Source organism: Dipodomys merriami, unplaced genomic scaffold (assembly GCF_024711535.1).
Source record: "Dipodomys merriami isolate MVZ:Mamm:240054 unplaced genomic scaffold, mDipMer1.0.p SCAF_192, whole genome shotgun sequence".
In the NCBI taxonomy this organism is placed as follows: Eukaryota; Metazoa; Chordata; class Mammalia; order Rodentia; family Heteromyidae; genus Dipodomys; species Dipodomys merriami.
Window position 1 is genome coordinate 631,774 of NW_027203293.1, and position 20,402 is coordinate 652,175.

Below are 20,402 nucleotides of genomic sequence, written 5' to 3' on the forward strand. Positions count from 1 at the left end.
AATGTAGTGTATAGTGTATCAGATTCTAAACTTAATGCCTTAGAGAAAAGATAAAGAACTGGAGACTGTTTAGCAAAGAAATTAAGGTCCTTGATTTTAAACACACTCCAGTAATCAGACGGTTTTAATTTGCAGGAAGGTCCCCAGAACACTAGGTCTCTACAAAAGGCATAGATCTCCCAACAAAAGGTAAAATTAATTAGATCATGTTATAACTCCAGGCAATGGGGTGGGGTTGTGGGGGAAGGAGGAAAGGCCTTCTTAAAATCAGGGCTACTGCATTGCAACAATGAGATGTACAAGTCGTTATGGTCGGTCGTGGGGCTTGAACTCTGGGCCTGGGCACTGTCCCTGTGCTCTTCAGCTCAAGGCAGCACTCTACCGCTAGAGCCACAGCGCCACTTCCGGTTTTCTAGTGGATTATTGGAGATAAAGAGTCTCACGGACTTTGCTGCCCGTACTGGCTTTGAACCCCGATCAGCCTCCTGAGTAGCTAGGATTACATGTGTGAGCCACCGGCTCCCGGCTTCCATGAGACACTTATTTCCAAAAAACTCCTCAGAAAAAGCTGGAAGTGGTGCTGCGGCTCAAACTGTAGAGTGCTAGCCTTGAGCCAAAGAAGCTCAGGGACAGTACTCAGGCCCTGAGTTTAAGTCCCAGGACACACACACACGCACGCACGCACGCACGCACGCACGCACGCACACGCACGCACATTTAGGGCCTCCTCAGGGAAACAACTAAAATTTATCTGGGAATGACTGGATTCTACAGGACTTGCATTACTGCCTTTAAGGTAAGATAAGGGGCAACCTAGGGCCTGAATATCTGGAGTAAACTGGAGAACAATAAAAAGCCTCTCAATCTAAAAGGATTACAGGAAGCCCAGGAAATTCCAGATTTAGATAAGCATTTCATTTTATATGTAACTGAAAGGCAGGGTAGGACAGTAAAAGTTCATATTCAGCCGGGTACTGGTGTCTTACACCTGTAATCCTAGCTACTCAGGAGGCTGAGATCTGAGGTGCCTTACACTTGTAATCCTAGCCATTCAGGAGGCTGAGATCTGAGGATTGCAGTTCCAAGCCAGATCATGCAGTAAACTCCATGAGACTCTTATCTCTAATTAACCATCAAAAAGTAGAAGTGGAGCTGTGGCTTAGGTAGTACAGTAACATCTTTGAGCAAAAATCTTAGGAACAGCACTCAGGTCCTGAGTTCAAGCTGTAGGACTGGCACAAAAAAAAAAATTAAAAATACCAAAGCAACTAGTTCTTCCTCCCATCACACCTACTTTTAGATGTCATTACAATAATTGAAAGAAGGGACTAGAAAGGACTACTTGCATCTGCCTTCTCCTTTGAGATGTTAATAGCTATAAAGTCTTTACAAAGTATAAAAAGTCAAGGAACAACAAAAGGAAGTGATATTGTCTTTGTGTTTTAGTTCAGCCCAGATAACATTTTTCACTATCTTCCCCACATGAAAACACAAAGGACCCAGGACCAAGACTACAAATAGGAACAAAGGCTACAAATAGGAATGGCCTTTTGAGTCTTTTTTGGGGGGAGGGGGAGGGGGTCCTGAGACTGGTACTTGAACTCTTGATCTGATACTTTTGCTCATTTGGCTGGCACTCTATCACCTAGTCATACCTCCAACTCTTTTCCAGTCTTTAGCTTCACTTCCTGTATGGGGACCAGGAAATGTTTCTTTATTTTTTTCCTATTTCATCCTACTTTACCCTGCCACACTAAAGTAAATCTTTGCCAAAACAATAACAACAACAAAACAAACAAACAACAACAAAAACTGATGATCTTTTTCCAGATAAGACTATGTACCATATGAGGTGATTAGATCTTTGGTATGAATAAATGTAAGATTCTCTCTCCCTCCCTCCCTCTCTGTCTCTCTCTCTGTCTCTCTCTCTCTTACTTGCTCCTTATCTATTTTTATATTAGTATAGGAAATAACTCAACAAGATGGTCTTTTATTTATTTATTTTTTTTGTCGGTCATGGGGCTTGAACTCTGGGCCTGGGCGCTGTCCCTCAGCTCTTCAGCTCAAGGCGAGCGCTCTACCACTTGAGCTACAGCGCCACTTCCGGTTTTCTGGTGGTTTATTGGAGATAGGAGTCTCACGGTCTCTCCTGCCCGGGCTGGCTTTGAACTGTGATCCTCAGATCTCAGCCTCCTGAGTAGCTAGGATTACAGGCGTGAGCCACCAGCGCCCGGCAAGATGGTCTTTTAAACAATTCTGATATATTTCCTTTTTCTTCATCTATGGCTGATTAAAGTGATTAAAATACAAGGATATAAAAGTCACTTCTACTGAGGATTTTATTGTCAAATGAATTCAGAAACTAGATTAGGAAAAACAAGGAATAGAGGTATTAGATGTGCAGTGGGGGGGGGGGGGCAGGGGGGGATAGGGGGGAAGTAAAGGAAAATGGAGCAAAATAAGCCAAAGCCTTAGAACTAAATATAAGGGCAAATGACAAAGGGAAAAAAAGTAGTTCATGTTATGTTCTGAAGTTATAAAGAAGTTTGAAAAATACATAGCTTATGAACTGTAGAACTTTTTAAAAAGATGTTTTAACTCATTATCCATATATTCAGCATCCAAACAACCAGTATATAATCAAGACGGTTACATACCAAACTGTCACCACTCTAAGATATGTGAATGATAAAACGAGATTATTTTCCTTTGTATAAAAGTAATTTTAGGGGCTAGAAAGGTGACTCAGTGGTAGCGCATGCATGCATGAAGCCCTGGGTTCAAGTCCTCAGCACCACATAAGCAGAAAAGCCTGAAGTGGTGCTGTGGCTCAAGTGGTAGAGCACTAGCCTTGAGCTGATGAGCTGAGGGACAGTACCCAGGCCCAGAGTTCAGCCCCCCCTCCCCGCCCCCCAAAAAAATTAAAATAATTAAAACAAGAAGGTATTACTTGGGCTGGGCAAAGTTGTTTAAGTCGTAGAGCACCTGCCTGGCAAGTGCAAAGATCCAAGTTCAAATCCAAGTACCATTAAAACAACAACAACAACAAAACCACTCAGGTATAAAAAGCCTGACTGTTTATAATCAATGTATTATTTTTAAAAATAAAGAACTAAAAGCCAATTAAAAACAAAGGCAGCTAAGACAAAAACCATATGAATGTGCCAAAGCTTCTTTAAAGGCGTGCCATCATTCCAGAAAACAGCATTTTTTTCCCAAACAACAAATCAAACTCCAAAGCTATTTTGCTTTAAGGAGGAGATGGAATTGGTCCCCCTTGAAAAGTATAAGATTCACACAGACATACTAGATGTTTCAGGTAAAAGGAAACATAATCTCCATGCTTTGGGAGAGTAAGCAAGGCAATTTTAAACCTTAAAATGTTCATACTGGGGGCTGGGAAGGTGGCTCAATGGTAGAGCGCATGCCTTGTATGCATGTGGCCCTGGATTCTATTCCTCAGCACCACATAAGCAGAAAAAGCCAGTAGTGGTGCTGTGGCTCAAGTTGTAGAGCTGAAGAGCTGAGGGACAAGGCCCAGGCTCAGAATTTAGGCCCCATGACCAACAAAAAAAAGTTCATACTGCCAGATGCTGGTGGCTCACACCTGTAATCCCGCTACTCAGGAAGCTGAGATCTGAGGATCAAGGTTCAAAGCCAGCCCAGGCAGGGAAGTTCATGAGACTCTTATCTCCAATTAACCACCAGAAAACCGGAAGTGGTGCTGTGGCTCAAGTGGAAGAGTGCTTGCCTTGAGCTGAAGAGCTCACAGACACCACTCAGGAAAAAAGTACATACATTCACTAACTAACAGTATCATTTTTGGAACTACAGTCTAAAAAAACAAATGAATAAAGCAGCCAAATATGATGACACACAACTGTAATCCCAGTAGTTGAGAGGCTATATAGTATGGGCTATAGAGTGAGACCTTGTCTGAAAAAAAGGAAGAGAAGAAGGACAAAAAAAAACAGCTATTTTAATGAAACTTGTCATAGTAGTTTTCATTAAGTGCGTCAATAAAAATTTATTGAAAAGTATTGTGTACTCCACTGAACAGAATTTTTTTTAACAGAGTTTTGAACACTGGATATATAGCAATCAAGACAAAACATCCTGTCATTAAAGTACTTGTACTTTGGAAGAAAGATGGACAAACAAATGTCAGATGGACAGAGGTGAATGAATATACCCACTAAAACAAAGAATAGTAATAACAGGAGAGAGTGAGAGAGGTCGGGTATACTATGTGTTATTTTATATTTAGTGATTAGAAAAGCTTTTGACGTACTGATATTTGAACAGAGTCCTAAACAAACCAAAAAACAGGAAGAATATCTAAAGGAAGATATCTAAAGAGATATTTAAAGGGAGAATATTTCAAAGAGAAGGAACAGTAATTATTAATACTAAGATACATCTGAGACCTTCAAGAGGAAATATCAAAGAGCTGGTCAGAATTTTGAGTCAAGTTCAGGAGAAAACAAACTTGGGCTATAATTACTATTTAGTATTCAAAGGCTATGAGACCATGTAGAAAGTAAGAAAAAAAAAAGAATTAAGGACTGAGCCCTGAGGTCATATAAATTAAGAGACAGATGAGAAGGGTCCAGCCATAAAGACTAAAAAGAAATAGCTAATGAGGGAAAAGGAAAAGAATGCTGCCTAGGTATGAAGTGAACAGAAGTCCAGCCATAAAGACTAAAAAGAAATAGCTAATGAGGGAAAAGGAAAAGAATGCTGCCTAGGTATGGAGTGAACAGAAGTTTTTGGGAAAAAAGTACCCCATCATGTCAACCTCTGTTGACAGTCAATTAAGAGGACTGCTTACAGTTAGGAATGTAGATATGGCCGACTGTAAAAAGAAACACGGATTCTTTACAGAAACAAATTGTTTGACTTGAGAATCTGCTGCCTTAGCCTTGAATTCAGACCTGGACATGTGAATTGCTTTGACCAACAAGACTTTAAAAAAGAAACATACATAGAACAAGCTTGTAAAGTATGTGTTTGCATACAGGAACTTCCTCTCTTTTTTGCTACTAGAATCTCTTTTACCACCATACGGATGGGACATTCTACAATGAAACAAATGGCCACTGCCCCAGCTAATATCAAGCCACCAGACAGTAATGAGGCCATTCTTGCCAGAAAGGCCAAGTAGATCAGATCTAACTGAAATTAATCTACAATATTATGACCAAGTAAAATGGCTTTTGTCTAAGTCACTAAGATTTAGGACAGCATGTTATGAAAAAAATAAAAAGCCAATTGACAAAAGATTGTAGCCCCAAACCACTCCAGGCAGAAAAATCTACAAGACTTCATCTCAATGGAAGAAGCTGAGTATGGTGATATATGCCTTTCATTCTTTTGCTATAGTAGGAATAAAGATAGGAGAACCACAGTCACAGTGTACACTAAGGCAGGAAGCAAAGACACTATCTCAGAAATAACAAGTACAAAAAGCCAACTGGTAAGAAGATACTGTTGACAAAAAAAGAGACTTGAAGTGGAGCATTCAGTTATACCCAACTCAAGCATACTTCCTCACATGATATGGATAACATGGAGTGATGGAGAAACTATCTACTCTGCTCCTTTACTGCCAATAAGTTTTACCAATAAACATGACTTCTGATTCACATCAATTGTCACTAGAGGTGTGAGTGAGATGTGTGTAGGTACAACATGCATAAGCACTTCTCCTTACAAGGCATTTAAATTTTTCTTAGCAAGCTTTTATGGGCTTATTGCTTCTCACTTTCCAAATAAACTCTAATCCAACAAATGTAATCATCTTCAAAAGCACTTACAAAAGCTTCAAAAAAAAGCATTTTAAAATGTCAATAACATGAAAATAACCTACTTGGCAATCCGTAGTTTTCCAACTTCACCTCTTCCAGGGGCTTTAGCCCATTGCTGTGATAAATATTTAGGAACCTAAAATGAAGCAAAACATTTTGCAGATGATGAATATGGGGTATCCAAGAATTGTACAACTTACCCCATAATTAGTAAATTAGTAAATGTGAGAGGCAGGATTCAAATCCAAACCATCTCCAAAGTCTATGTTCCAGGACAGTACATCAGACATTCACCAAAGGTGGGAGAAGGAAGCCAAATGTATCAAACACTATGGTGAGTCTTCTACATCCATCATTTCCCTAATCATTCCAATAATCTGCCTGAAAAAATCATTCTCCTTACTCTAAACTGTGAGAATTGAAATAGCACAGCTAGTAGACTGAGGTTGGTCTTAGGTGTTCTTTATTACACCACATTGCTTTTCATGTAAATACATATGCTACAGGATGGAAACAATTTAAGAGGAACACAATATTAAAGATTTCACATCTTTCAGGGCACAGTGGCTCACACCTGCAATCATAGCAACTCAGGAGGCTGAGATCTGCGCGGTTCAAAGCCAGCTGGGGCAGGAAAGTCCATGAGACTCTTATCTACAATTAACAACCAAAAAAACCAGAAGTGGCGCTGCGACTCAGGTAGTAAGTAGAGTGCTTGCTCTGAGCTGAAGAGCTCAGAGATAGTGCCCAGGCCCAGAGTTCAAGCCCCATGACCAACAAAATAAAAAGATATTTCGTATCTTAACAAAAAATTTCAGCTAAGCAGGGCGCTGGTGGCTCCCGCCTGTAATCCTAGCTATTCAGGAGGCTGAGATCTGAGGATCGCGGTTCAAAGCCAGCCCGGGCAGGAGAGACCGTGAGACTCCTATCTCCAATAAACCACCAGAAAACCGGAAGTGGCGCTGTAGCTCAAGTGGTAGAGCGCTCGCCTTGAGCTGAAGAGCTGAGGGACAGCGCCCAGGCCCAGAGTTCAAGCCCCACGGCCGACAAAAAAAAAAAAAAAAATTTCAACTGTACTGCATTCCATTCATTCATTTGAACATGGCAAACTACTTATAATTTGTATAGCCATTAGGGGCAAAAAGCCCATAAACATAAAGAGGATTTATTCACCCCAAATAAGTAGAAATTCCAGAGCTAACTTTAAGAAGGCTTGAGAAAGGGCCCAATGATACCCTAAGGACTTTGTCATCATTTCTTCCCTTCCCCATTTTGATTCGGTTCTTATATAGGTTTTTCCTTAGGGAGCAAGACACCTGAAGCAGCTCCTGAAGAATAAAAGCCTTGTTCCCAAAAGACTCTAGCCAAAATGTTTCTCTTGGAGCCAACTTGGTCATATGCTCACTCTTGGGCCTAAACTGTACTCAAAAATGAAATACTCTCACTGGCTGGCCAGAATCAATGACTTCTTTAGAGAAGGGTAGCCAACAACATTAGAAAGAGATGCAAGAGAAGAAAGTCTTAGTTTCCATAAGTAAAATAAAGGTGCTCTTACAATGTCAGAATAAACAGATACTAATTAGTCAGATAAGCAATAAATGGCACTGGGAAACTGAGTATCCATATATAGAAGAATGAAACCGGACTATCACTCACTAGTTACAAAAATCAATTCAAAATAAAGACTTAAAAATGTAAGACTCAAAACAATAAAATTCCTAGACAAAAACACAGGGAAAAAGCTAGACAGTAGAATGGTCAAAGATTCTTGAACAAGACTCAAAACCACAGAAAACAAAAGCAAACATAGGTAACTGGGATTACACCAAACTTAAAAACTCTGTACAGCTTCTTTTAAGAGATTTTCATTTGCAAAGTAATAATTGGCATAAATATTCCCTGGACTAAAAAATCAAAGACAAAGCAAGAAGTAAAGGCTAATTTGTAAGCAGTATTTCAGAAAGATTATAGCAATAGGGTATTAATTTATACAGTGGAAGGACTCAAAGATTTTATTTGATGTTATAATGGTATTTGTATAGATCTTATATTTTGTTGTAATCATTTATTGTCGCAGATATATCAATAAATATAATATTTAATTCATCAAATTTTTAAACTTAACATATAAAAATACTAAAACTGCACATATTAAGAAGGTGCCATATGATGTTTTGATAAACATATTCTCAAACATTTATCTTTTTTTTTTTTCCTGGTCCTGGGGCTTGAACTCTGGGCCTGGGCACTGTCCCTCAGCTCTTCAACTCAAGGCTAGTGCTCTACCTCTTGAGCCACAGCACCACTTCCGGTTTTCTGAGTGGTTTATTGGAGGTAAGAGTCTCATGGACTTTCCTGGCCTGGGCTGGCTTTGAACCATGATCCTCAGATCTCAGCCTCCTGAGTAGCTAGGATTACAGCGTGAGCCACCAGCACCCAGCTCATTTACCATTTTTTATTTTATTTTTTATTTTTTTATTTTTTGGTCCAGTTGTGGGGCCTGAACTCTGGGCCTGGGCGCTGTCCCTCAACTCTTCAGCTCAAGGCTAGCGCTCTACCACTTGAGCCACAGCGCCACTTCCGGCTTTTTTCTTTTTTTGCTTCTGTGGTGCTGAGGAATCGAACCCAGGGCCTCATGCATGCAAGACAAGCGCTCTACCACTGAGCCACCTTCCCAGCCCCTCATTTACCATTTTTTAATAGCATATATATCCCAAATCCCTTTTTGTCTTGTTTCTGAGACATACAGTACACTTTCTATCCATAGTTCCTTCCCAGTTAAGAGAAAGAAAATGTGAGAACATTACCCAACATGACGCCTTGACTGCAGTTGTGAGACACTATAAAGCAGAGGGCACAGCAAAGATGAACCAGGACTCCCCATTCCCACCCAGAGAATTGTAAAATGTTAAGATGTGTTTTAAAGCTCTGAAGTCTGAGCTAATAGGTTATGTAGCAGCACATGGTTAATGCATTAAGTGACATTCACTCTTCTAAATATTTAAAAATATTAACCATTCGATCCTGATACAATACTATTATTTTTGTTTTACAAAAGTGAGGAAACTGAGGTACAACGCAGTTAGCCAATTTGTTCAAGATCACATATCATTTAAACGGGGTCTATTAGGAAAGAAGAAGGGGGTTAGGGAGAGTAATAGAGAGGCAAATACTATCAAAGTGCCGTGTATGCATGTATGAAAATGTACTAACAGCCTATTCTGTAAAATTAATATATGCTAATAAAAATATAAACATTCCTAAGATCCTCTGCCCTCTCTGCTAACTAAGTCTGAAAAGAATAAGGGAGGGAGAAAGAAGAAGTAATCGTATGGTTCCAACCTCCAAAATACTCATCAATATATCACTTAGGATATTCCTGGGTTGTTTCCACCACTCCATACTCGTCACTGAAAATAAGATGCAGGGCTGGGAAGGTGGCTCCGTGGTAGAGCGCTTGCCTTGCATGCATGAGGCCCTGGGTTCAATTCCTCAGCACCACATAAGTAAAAAGAAAAAAGCCGGAAGTGGCGCTGTGGCTCAAGTAGTAGAGCGCTAGCCTTGAGCTGAAGAGCTGAGGGACAGCGCCCAGGCCCAGAGTTCTGGCCCCACAACCGGACCCCCCCCCCAAAAAAAAAAAGAAAATTAGATGTAGTCAAAGTACTAGGTAAAAAAGATGTTTTCTCATATTTCCCCAAACCAAGGAAAGTGCCAAGAAATTACTCAATTAAGCATTATCTGCTCATAGAAATACCCCTTGACCCAGTAAACCAGGTCAAGTTTCTACACTATTTACACTCCCACAATAGTATTCCTTCTATCAATGCCTTGTTTGACTGAAATTATTTTCCTAACAACTAATACCTGATTAGTCTAAAAGTCCTAGTCTCTTTTATTAGGCTATCAGTTCTAGTTTATACAAGGACTCTGCCTGTCATATTCACTATAACATACTTCCAACCTAGCAGTGATCAGCAAGCACTGAAAGCTTGTTAGATGAACCAATCTGTGTCTACACAGTAACTTAAGCAGAGCAGAGTACTAAAGGCACCCCTTCTTTTGAAGCCAAAGTGCTAAGGTGATTTGTACAAAACTTACTTCCCACAGAGCTTTTCTGGCAACTCTGCTCCATTGAGTAGGTAGTTCTATCATTACTAGTCTCCAGAGTCCTGTTTCTCCTAGAGGCAATTTAAGTGGACTTTTTAATGTGACATTCCCTATTATACGACTTTAGGATGGGATGTCTGAATTTCCTTGTTGCTGAGAGTATGATCAGCAGGTAGCCCTCAGCTATCATCCTTTTAATAATGGCCACCTCTGAAGAGAAAAGTCCCTGACATAGACATGTCCTCTTCCTGGGGTAATTCACATCCAATAATTGGTGGTGGGAAAAGAGGATAATCATGGCTTACCTTGGGACTGGATGATACTCTCTGACCAACATGCTACTTAAATGCTTTCCTTTCACAGTGCGGGTAACAAGAGCAAACCTTAATAAACCCCCGCTATGCATCTCTATCTCAGTTTACTCTCCTATTTTCTTGAAGTTCAAGATACAGAGCTACAACTGAGAACTGCAAAATCCAGTCTTCAACCCACATTTGAACCTCCAGAGACAGAATCCAGTAAAGAGACCCAAAGGAATGCAAAAAAGACATTTCCTATTATTGGCATACATTTTGTCATTTCGTAACCAAATAACATTTAACCTGAACCACGTTGTTCCATGCCTGGCAAGATAACTGACCCCTCCCGCCTTAATTTTATCATCTGAGAAATATTAAAAAATTAGTTTATTTCATAATGTATTGGTACATAAGAAACATAGGCTCTTTTTTTCTGCCAGGTTTTGCTGTATCATTTACACTTTTCAGATTTTTCATCATTGTGCCCAAATACCTAACAGAAATAACTTGAGAGCCAGGTGCTAGTGGCTCATGCCTATAATTCTAGTTACTTAGGAGGTTGAGAGCTGAGAATCATGGTTCAAAGCCACTTCCAGCAGAAAAGTCCAAGAGACTCTTATCTCTAATCAACCACCAGAAAGCCAGAAGTAGTGCTGTTGTTCAAATGGTAGAGCACTAGCTTTGAGCACAAAACCTCAGGGACAGTGTGTAGGCCCTTAGTTCAAAGCCCAGGACTGGCACAAAAATAAATATAAAAAAAGAAAGAACTTGAAGAAAGATTTATTTTGCCCATGGTTTCAGAAGTTTCATTTTTTACTGATGGGGAGGGCATGGCAGTACATAGGAATTCATTTTATGGTGGGCAGGAAACAGGAATAAAGGAAGGGGCCAAGGCAAGATATAAAAGGGTACATCCAGTGACCTACTTCCTCAAACAAGGCCCTACCTCCCACCTTCTGCCACCTCTGGTAATGCCATCATGTTATAAATCTATTAAAGGATTAATTCATTCTTGATCTAATCCTCTCTGGAACTGGCTCCACAAACACATCCAAAGATGTGCTTTACTAAATCCTTTAGCATTCCTCAATCCTATCTACTGACAATCAGAAGTAACCATCACATTATCCATTCTAGTTTCACCTCTTTCTTTCTGATACATAGCTTTCTTTTCTTTGTTCACCAATGTCCAAGTGCTGGTATATCTATGAAGAAGAAAAATCCAAGGTAGCATGAGCTGTTGGCTAAAGAATAGCACATTCACAGTGTATGATGTCTATTTCTTCCAACAAGCAGTCAAAACAATTACCCTAGGAAAGTTGATTGGGATAGACAGAAACACTTCTTTGTAGGCAAGAAAGCTGTTGGTTAGACTTAGAACCACCCCCTGGAAAAACATACTTATAAGTCTGTTCATTTCTTTTATATAAAAATAAAAAAATAAAAAACCCAGCATGCTAAATTAACAGGAGGTTGCAAACAAAAATAAAACATTACAACTATCTTTTAAAAATGAGAACAAATCATTGGCTTGAACTGAGTTCTTTGTATGAGTTAGGTTCTTTTTAGTAAAAGTTGCCACCAAATTCTAACAACTTTTACTTAAAAAGTTGTCCTAATTCTTCAGGCTTCATTAGCACATACCTATGATCCTGTGAAAACTGTCTGCCTATGGTTATTTTTCCTTGAAAACTGCATTGTGCAATGCCAAACTTGACTTTTTGTCTAAAATAATCTTTTGCATCTTTGCTGTATGCAAAAGATCCTGCCCATTCCTATTAACTGCAATTAGGACATCTCCAGCTCACAATATAACAATTTGAGTATGTTGCTCTAACATCTCCTTTTTGTTTTCAAATATGTAAAATGTTAGCAATCATGTTCAGTCTAGCATTGCTATTCCACTTTCCATGCTATACTACTGTCCACTCATCCAAATCCTGTACAGCAAACATTTATTGAATATTCACTGTAGTCCAAACACAAATGCATCATCTTAAGCCCCACCATTTTTCAAGTCTTTCTTTGGTATTTAAAATAGATCCCCTTAAGGACTCTTCCATTTAACAAGCAGCTGGAGACAGACATATGTCATTTACTTCATCTTTTTAAGTCGTACAGATATAGCTATAGGAAAAGGCAAATGGATGTCACAGAGTAAGGATAGGTTTGAAGAGAGCAGTCATACATTCATTGCATACTGATTGAATAATTACTTTATGCCAAAAACTACTAAAAATGTGACAGGCAAAGTTCCTGTATAATACAGGTCTGATCTGCCAACCAATAATCATGAGAATTGGAGAGTTCAAAGGTTTCCTTAGATTTAGTTGGTAAGAACTCACTTATATGATAAAACAGTTAAAGAAGACATTAATAAACTAAAGCTTCCTGTATTTTATTTAAGGTTCAAAGACTTTCAATCCTATAGACTCTGCCTAACTTCTATAAACTGTATCTAAGAGATAATCACTAATATGAAGAAGCAAGCCACTTCAGGCTAACCAAAATTGCCTCTTCACATAAATTAGATATCAATGGCCAATTTGATGAGATTCAATTGTGCTCTAAAATGAAAATAAAAATCGAAATAGTCAATGGCCTCTTGTTCCATAAATGCAAGCAAACGAGGTTTTCTCTGTGTGTGTGTGTGTGTACTGTTTGCAATTATCTCTTTTCTCTTTCTGTTTTTTGTTCTTTTGGTTTATGCCCTGTTGTCACTGATTTTTATTTCTGTACTCTTTGTCTTGTATATGAGTTTATCTGATTTGGGGAAGGGGAATCACAGAAACGGAGGGACAAAGCGTGAACCAATGTAACAGTAATACTCACTAGACACTATGTTGGAAAGAACTTTACAACTGGGGGCGGGGGGGGGGAATGGGGGGAGGAGTGGAAGGGATAAGGGGAGAAAATAAGGGAGGGGATAACAATATTCAAAAAGAAATGTACTCATGACCTTACTTATGTAACTGTAACCCCTCTGTACATCACCTTTACAGATTAAAAAAAAATCTCTTAATTCTTTAACCTAGAGAACACTTTAAGGGTGTAGGGTGTACTCATGGGCTCCAGTTCCACTTAGTGGAGGAGAAGCCAGCCCCTCAACTAACTTGCATGGATGCATACTTACACATCTGTTCCACCCAAGAGAAAGATTGAAGGAATTCTTTGTTGTGGGGTAAAGAGAGGGGAAGGGGTAATGTCAGGGCTAGGTTGGGCGGGTTCATTAAGTGAACTGCCGAAACAAAAACCACTTCCGCCTCTGAGAAGGAGCTCTGTGGAGACGGCGGTGACAGAACTGCCGGAGGCGCCGGGCGCGGGCAGCCGAAGCTGCGCCCGTCCCCGAGCGCCCGCGGGAGCCCGCGCCCGAGGAGTCCCGCGGCCTTTACCTTGACCAGCCACACGCCCGTGTTCTGCTTGGCGCCCGTCAGATCGAGCTCCCCGCGTTCGGCCATGAGCCTGCTGCCAGCGGAGGCGTGGCAGCCAGAGCAGAGGGCCCGGGAGAAGAAGGGCTGTGAGGCGAGCGCCCGGAGACCCAGCCGGCCACCGCACACCGGGAGAAGCCGGCGCCGATCACCTAAGCAGGAAACAAGGAAGTCGGGAACAGAGGAACACGCTGCCAGGAGCAGGGAACTGCGCTTGCGCACTGCTACGACAGTACGGCGCGCTGTTGAGGACATACTTCCTGTTTCCGCCGATGCTTTTGTGGGCGTGGCTCGCTGGCTTGGAGGCTTCTGAGTGCTTTAAATCCAGAGTGGAAAGGGCCAAAGCATTAAAGTTAAGGTCTATATAAAAACAAATACATACATGCATACATGCATGCATGCAGACAGACAGACAGACAGACAGACATGTAAGTAAGGATCAAGGAAACAAATCCTTGCCAAGGAGTGCTTAACATTTGCAGGACAGACTTGGGGGTAATAAATTGACTTTCTTCAGGCACTAAAGAGTGGGTGGATATCGGAGGTGATAGGGTAAATTAGACTTTGCCAGAGAACCACTCAGACATCCAGGTACAGAGAACAAAGAAAGGTTTATTGCCGGGAAAGGGGCAGGCAAGACCCCTTCTCACAAAGAAGTGAGAAGCAGCATCCGCTATTGTCTGAGGTGACTTATATATCCTAGGAGGCTTAGGAGGGGCTAGAAGCGGCTAGGAGGCAGAGACCCTGATGTGGATGTGTGGGCCAGGGGCTTCATCATGGTGGACTAGGATTTATGGCTGCTGTCCAAATAGTAGATAAGGAGCCCTTCAGCTGCCCAGACCTGAAGGTCACTCTAAGGGGCTCCTGTTGCCTTATATGGTGGCAGAGACGTGCTATCTCAATGTAAGGGAGGCTGATTACTTACTACATTTGCTAAATGGGCTTAGTGTTGCCTAGGAAGGAAGCATGCTAAACTGTGGAAAGGAGAAGGAGTGTACTAAGGTATGAGAAGGGAGCTCATTTCGCAGGAGGGATGGGAAGGGATGTTGACTAAAGAAGAGAGTGAATGAGGATGAGTATGGTCAAAGTAGTTTATTCGCATGTATATAAATAGAACTGTGAAGCCGGTAAGCTTGTGGCTCCTGCCTGCAATCCTAGCTATTCAAGAGGCTGAGATCTGAGGATCGATGTTTAAAGCCAACCCGGGCAATAAAGTCCGTGACACTTTTTTTTAATTTAAATTTTATTGTATAGGTAATGTACAGGAGGGTTACAGTTACATAAGGTAATGAGGACATTTCTTTCTGAACAGTGTTACCCCCTCCCTTATTTTCTCTCACCTTCCCTTTCCCACCCCCTCTCTCCCAAGTTGTAACTATCATTCCCAACATAGTGTCTAGGGAGAATCACGGTTGAAATGGTTCACTGTTTGTCCCACCATTTCTGAGATTCTCCCTCCCTTCCCCCAAACAGATAAACTTATATACAAGATCTAATCTCCAATAAACTACTCAGAAGAAGCCAGAAGTGGCAATGTGGCTCTAGTAGTAGAGCCCTAGCCTTGAGCACAAAGAGGCGCAGGGACAGCACCCAGGCCCTGAGGTCAAGCTCCAGGAACAGCAAAAAAAAAAAAAAGAATCATGAAATCTGTTGAAATTGTTTAAAGCAGAAGGGAGTGGAATAAGGGAGAGTGATAGAAGGGTGAGGTTTATTGGGATACAATGTGTGCATTTATAAATGTCACAACCAGACTCCTCTTTACAACTAATATGTGCTAATAAAAATGTTAATGAATGAATTAATAATAAAGTGGCATTCTTGGCCAAAGTTAATGAGCACAAGTAGGACTGGGTAACTTTAGGTATACTGAAATCATGCCATTTCCAGACCTGAAAAGAAAGTTCTTCTAATTAAACAAGCAGTACATATTCCTTTTAGATTCCAAACTCTGTCTACCATATAATTGGGTCAGTAATAATACAACATATAAAAGAGAAACATGATTATATCTCGCTCCTGCTTAGTTTCCTCTTCTTGATGGTAGGATATTTGAATTCTTCATTTAAACTAGGCCCTCTCAATTAGATATGTTGTGTTTCCTATACTATACATCCAACAACAGAAAATTCATCAACCTCCCTCAACATGCCAAAATCTTCTTCAGTCATTTCAGTCTCTGCACAATTAATTCCCTTTTCTTTTCTTTTTTTTTTTTTGTCTTATTTTTTCTTTCTTTTTTTTTTTTTCCCCAGGGCTGAGGACCGAACCCAGGGCCTTGCGCGCACCGAGTGGGTGCCCTTCCGCTGGACTAAACCCCTGGCCCCTGATTCCCTTTTCTTAGATACCCCATTTTCCCTTCCCTCATTCTCACTACTGTCCTTTGATTGATAAACTTTGACTAAACGTTTCAAGACTAATAGAAATGTCAACTTCCTATGAGATGTTTTACCAACCCCTCCCCCGCCCCCACCATGAAAGATGTTCCATTTCTTCATATCACAAAATGTTATACTTAGCAGACTGTGCTGATATACATATTTATATGCTTGCTTTTATTTTCTAGATTATGAGCTCCTCCTAGGCAGAAATATTGATGTTCTTCCAGTTTTATTGAAGCATAATTGGTGCATAAGAAATTGTGCTTTGTTCATTTCATATGCACAACATATAGCACAGTGTTTGACACATTCTCAGTGTTCAGTAGGCTTTGGTTGAATGAGCATTTGCTGAAGAGTAACAAACAGTAAAGTATCATAAGAATGACAAGTAATTTATTGAATCATATATCAGAGCCATGCACAAAATTGAAGTCAACCTGTGTTGTGTAGCATAAAGCCAGAAAAATTGTCAGATTTCTGAGATCAGCTGGCAAAACTAATAAGGATTGGAGAAACCAGACATGCATTGAAAAGGAAAGCTGTTTTCTCATACAACAGCTTGAAAGGAGCCTAAAATATATAAAGGGCACTCAAGTGAAGAAAACTGCTTTAAGCTTTGACCAAGTAAAAGGAATTAATAAAAAAAAAAAATATGAGGCCATGAGAGAAGAGAAACAAAGTAGCCTGGAGAATTCTAAGAATGGATGTTAAATAAAGGATTGGGACTCCGGCCTTGATCTATGAGTAATGAAAGGTCTTAAGGTATTTTATGTGTATGTGCAGAGATTAGAAGATAACAAATGTTTAAAGAAGCTGCTAGAAAAAAATAGCAAAGAAAATTATATAGGAAAAAGGGAAAGAAAACAATGTGTTCAATATCTTTTCCTCATTTGCTGAACAAAGAAATGTCTTCCTTGTCCATCCTTTCCAAACTCCTTCTGTATATTTAACAGAATTGTGGAAGAAAAAGAGAATATTACCCCTGGGAAACAGATTTACACTGGAGACCCATAAGGGGAGCCGTACCGCAACCAGATCCTTCACCTTGTTAAGACCTAATGGTTAGATACCAGACCTTTGGCTAGATTTTTATTTATATCAGCCCACTAAATCCTCAAAACAATTTTTTTTCTTTCCCCCTTTTTTGGTCTGTTGTGGAGATTGAACTCTGGGTCTGGGCCCTGTCCCTCAGCTTTTCAGCTCAAGACTGACACTCTACCACTTGAGCCACAGCACCACTTCTGGCTTTTTCTGCTTATGTGGTGCTGAGGAATCGAACCCAAGGCCTCATGCATGCAAGTCAAGCACTCTACCACTGAGCCACCTTCCCAGCTCCCTCATAACGATTTTCTAAAGCAGATGTTATTATTCCTCACTATAGTTCCCTAATTATTGGAGCATCAACTTCCAAGAGCTGAGATTATGTTAGAGTTTGTGCCTAGTAGTATATCATTGAGTATGGAGTTTGGTACCCCCAAAAAAGTAACACCAAAATTCTTTACTCCTGTATGCACTCAAAAACAAAAGCCTCCATGTATAGATTTGACCAATTCCTATGCTCTAAACACTTTAATGTAGCTAATTTCAAGTTATCAAGAAGATACTACTGAAAGGAAGAGATGCATTATACATAGCATAGCATAGCATATAGATTGAATTACATTGTGATACATTATTATAGTATTTTCACCATTACAGATATGGTAAATATAACTTCAAGGGCATAGATAATAGCAAAATATAGAAAAACTGTTAGGGCTATTTGAGGTGTTTGTATTTAACATAATTTAATTGATCATGAGTGTTCTGGGGAAAGGAAGTAATTTCTACAAATCCCAACATGGGAATCCTTAGATATTGGTATCTCTGAAATAGAGAGTGACATGAGCAGGTGGAGACTCAGATACTGCCATTGGCAGGAGAGGGAAGGAGAAGCCAGACTATGAAAGACCTTGGAGGCCTGTTTAAAACATATGCAGCCAGGTGCTGGTGGCTTATGCTTATAATCCTTGCTACTCAGGAGGCTGAGATCTGAGGATCATCATGGTTCAAAGCTAGCCCAGGCAGTCCATGAGACTCTTATTCCAAACTAATCACACACACACACACACACACACACACACACACACACACACACACACACACACACACACACACACACACACACACACACACACACACACACACACACAGCCAGAAATGAAGCTGTGGCTCAAGTGGTAGAGTAGTAGTTGTGAACAAGAAAAGCTCAGGCCCAGTACCAAGTCCTGAGTTCAAGCACTTCCAGGACCAACACACACACACACACACACACACACACACACACACACACACACAAATAATGAGAAAAAAAGTCCGTGCAAACTCTAAGCTTGAATATAAAATGGTCTGATTTATATTATTAAAAGCCCCTACTAGAAGAAAATGGATTGGTAGGACTGGAATGGAGAGCAAAGGGCCAGTTGAGACACTATTGTACTAATGTAAGTGGTAGCCCATAGTGGTGTAGACTAGGAAAATGAAGCTAAAGAGAAGTGAATGACAGGGTGAAGAATTGAAAAGGCTTTGTGATTCATAGCTATAGAGGACCATCTACCAAGCAAGAGATAATTCAGCACAAGAAAAGAAATCAACACACATAGACATACACCACAGCTCCTTCTGGGAGATCAGATTGGACTCTGCTTATATTTTGCCTGATGAATGGCCTGGTTCCATTCAATTACTTATGTTAAGTGCCTTATGTCAGTTATAACATATGGCTACTGTGGCCTACAAAAAGCCTTCAGTCTCAGCAATTTAGTTTAATTGCCCACTAGGGATTTCTATGGGAATAAAGTGTTAAATAAAGCATGAGAAAATTGAATTAGTCATTGCTGTAATGAAATCCAATTTGTTTTATATGTAATTTATCAAAACATGTGAATTGTACTTTATATATTAGATAAAATTATTGTTAGGAAACAATACTGAGATCCTGGATCAAATTGCCTAGAATTTTTAAAAATCACAAATAACAGTAATTTCTTAAACATCATATAAAACAGATGAGCCCTTAGCAATGTTCAGATTTCAAAACTGGCAAGCCATGCATGCTGAATATCTAGGAGAAATTATGTCCATATTCCCCTAAGAGCAAAAGCCTGGGGCTCCCATTTTGATGGGTCATATTTCCTTTCCAAATACACAAACACCGTTGGCAAGATGTTTCCACATCTAGGGTTAGGTGAATGTATTAGGAAAATATCCACAGTTGATGTTAAGAAAAATTCAATTTAAGTCTTTTCCTATAAGTAGAGCTTTTCCTGTTCTTCTGTCTGCATAATATCCATTTCTCTCTTGTGTAAACAACTTTGCAGCCATGGTTCTCTGTTTCTTGAAGCTGTTAGGGCCTAGAGGCGTTCCATTTCATTATTTCACTATCCCCAGTGTGTGTTGTTCTGCTGCATGGTAGACTACTACAATGTTTGATTTTTCAGCTATCAGGAAAAAAGAAAAGGAGGAAAAAGTTGTTTATCACTTTGGTCATAGCTTTATTAGCCAGGTCAATATATTGTGATTGATTTTTGTGTCTCTTATGTCTCCTCCTTTTGGCTCTGACCTCCTTCCTCCCTTTCCCCTTACTTCCTCTTCCCTGCCCACCCCCTTCCCTTTCTTACCTTCCCATTGTTGTTGAAGAAATGACTTTACTTTCTATATCTGGAATTTTATGATTGTAGCTCCAGGATGGTATGTATATGGTTCTTCCTTGTATTTTCTAACTATGATAGATTTCCAGGCATGCTCGAACTTGAGTTTATTTTGTTGGAAAGAAAGTCAATTTTTGTTGGAAAGAAAGTCATGCGTACATTTTTGGCATGAGGTATGTAACCTCTGCTTTCTTTCTTTCTGTGATGTTGGCAGCCATTCAGAAGTGCTGACTAGACCCACGATTCAATTCATTAGGAGTTGCAAATTGTTATGTTACAATTCTACTCTGGATAAACAATATCATCATCATTCCCATCATATAAACAAAGGAGATAAAAGGTTTTCATCACATGAAGGTAGCATAACTACTGCTCAATGAATAATTTAAAATGCATACATGGGCTGGGAAGGTGGCTCAGTGGTAGAGGGCTTACCTTGCATGCATGAGGCCCTGGGTTCGATTCCTCAGCACCATATAAGCAGAAAAAGCCAGAAGTGGCTCTGTGGCTCAAGTGGTAGAGCGCTACCCTTGAGGCTGAAGAGCTGAGGGACAGTGCCCAGGCCCAGAGTTCAGGCCACAGGATGGACAAAAATAATAAAGTAAAATAAAATGCATCCTGAATATTAGAAAAATGCCTCTGGGCCACAACTCTCTGTTCACCTGTAGTTCTCTGATTCCCAGGCTCACAT

The 20,402-nt window shown here is 40.1% G+C and overlaps 1 protein-coding gene across 1 annotated transcript in view; it reads right to left on the reverse strand.

The window, feature by feature from the left end:
• The window catches only part of Gtf2f2 (general transcription factor IIF subunit 2), a 134,428-nt gene extending 120,611 nt beyond the window's left edge, over positions 1–13,817 (reverse strand). Inside the window, exons 1-2 of the mRNA XM_070028441.1 lie at positions 13,609–13,817; positions 5,873–5,946 (exon numbers count right to left, since the gene is read on the reverse strand). Coding sequence (XP_069884542.1) covers positions 5,873–5,946; positions 13,609–13,674 — 140 coding nt within the window. The 5' untranslated portion in view covers positions 13,675–13,817. The remainder of the gene's footprint in view (positions 1–5,872; positions 5,947–13,608) is intronic.
• Between the last annotated feature and the right edge of the window lie 6,585 nt (positions 13,818–20,402).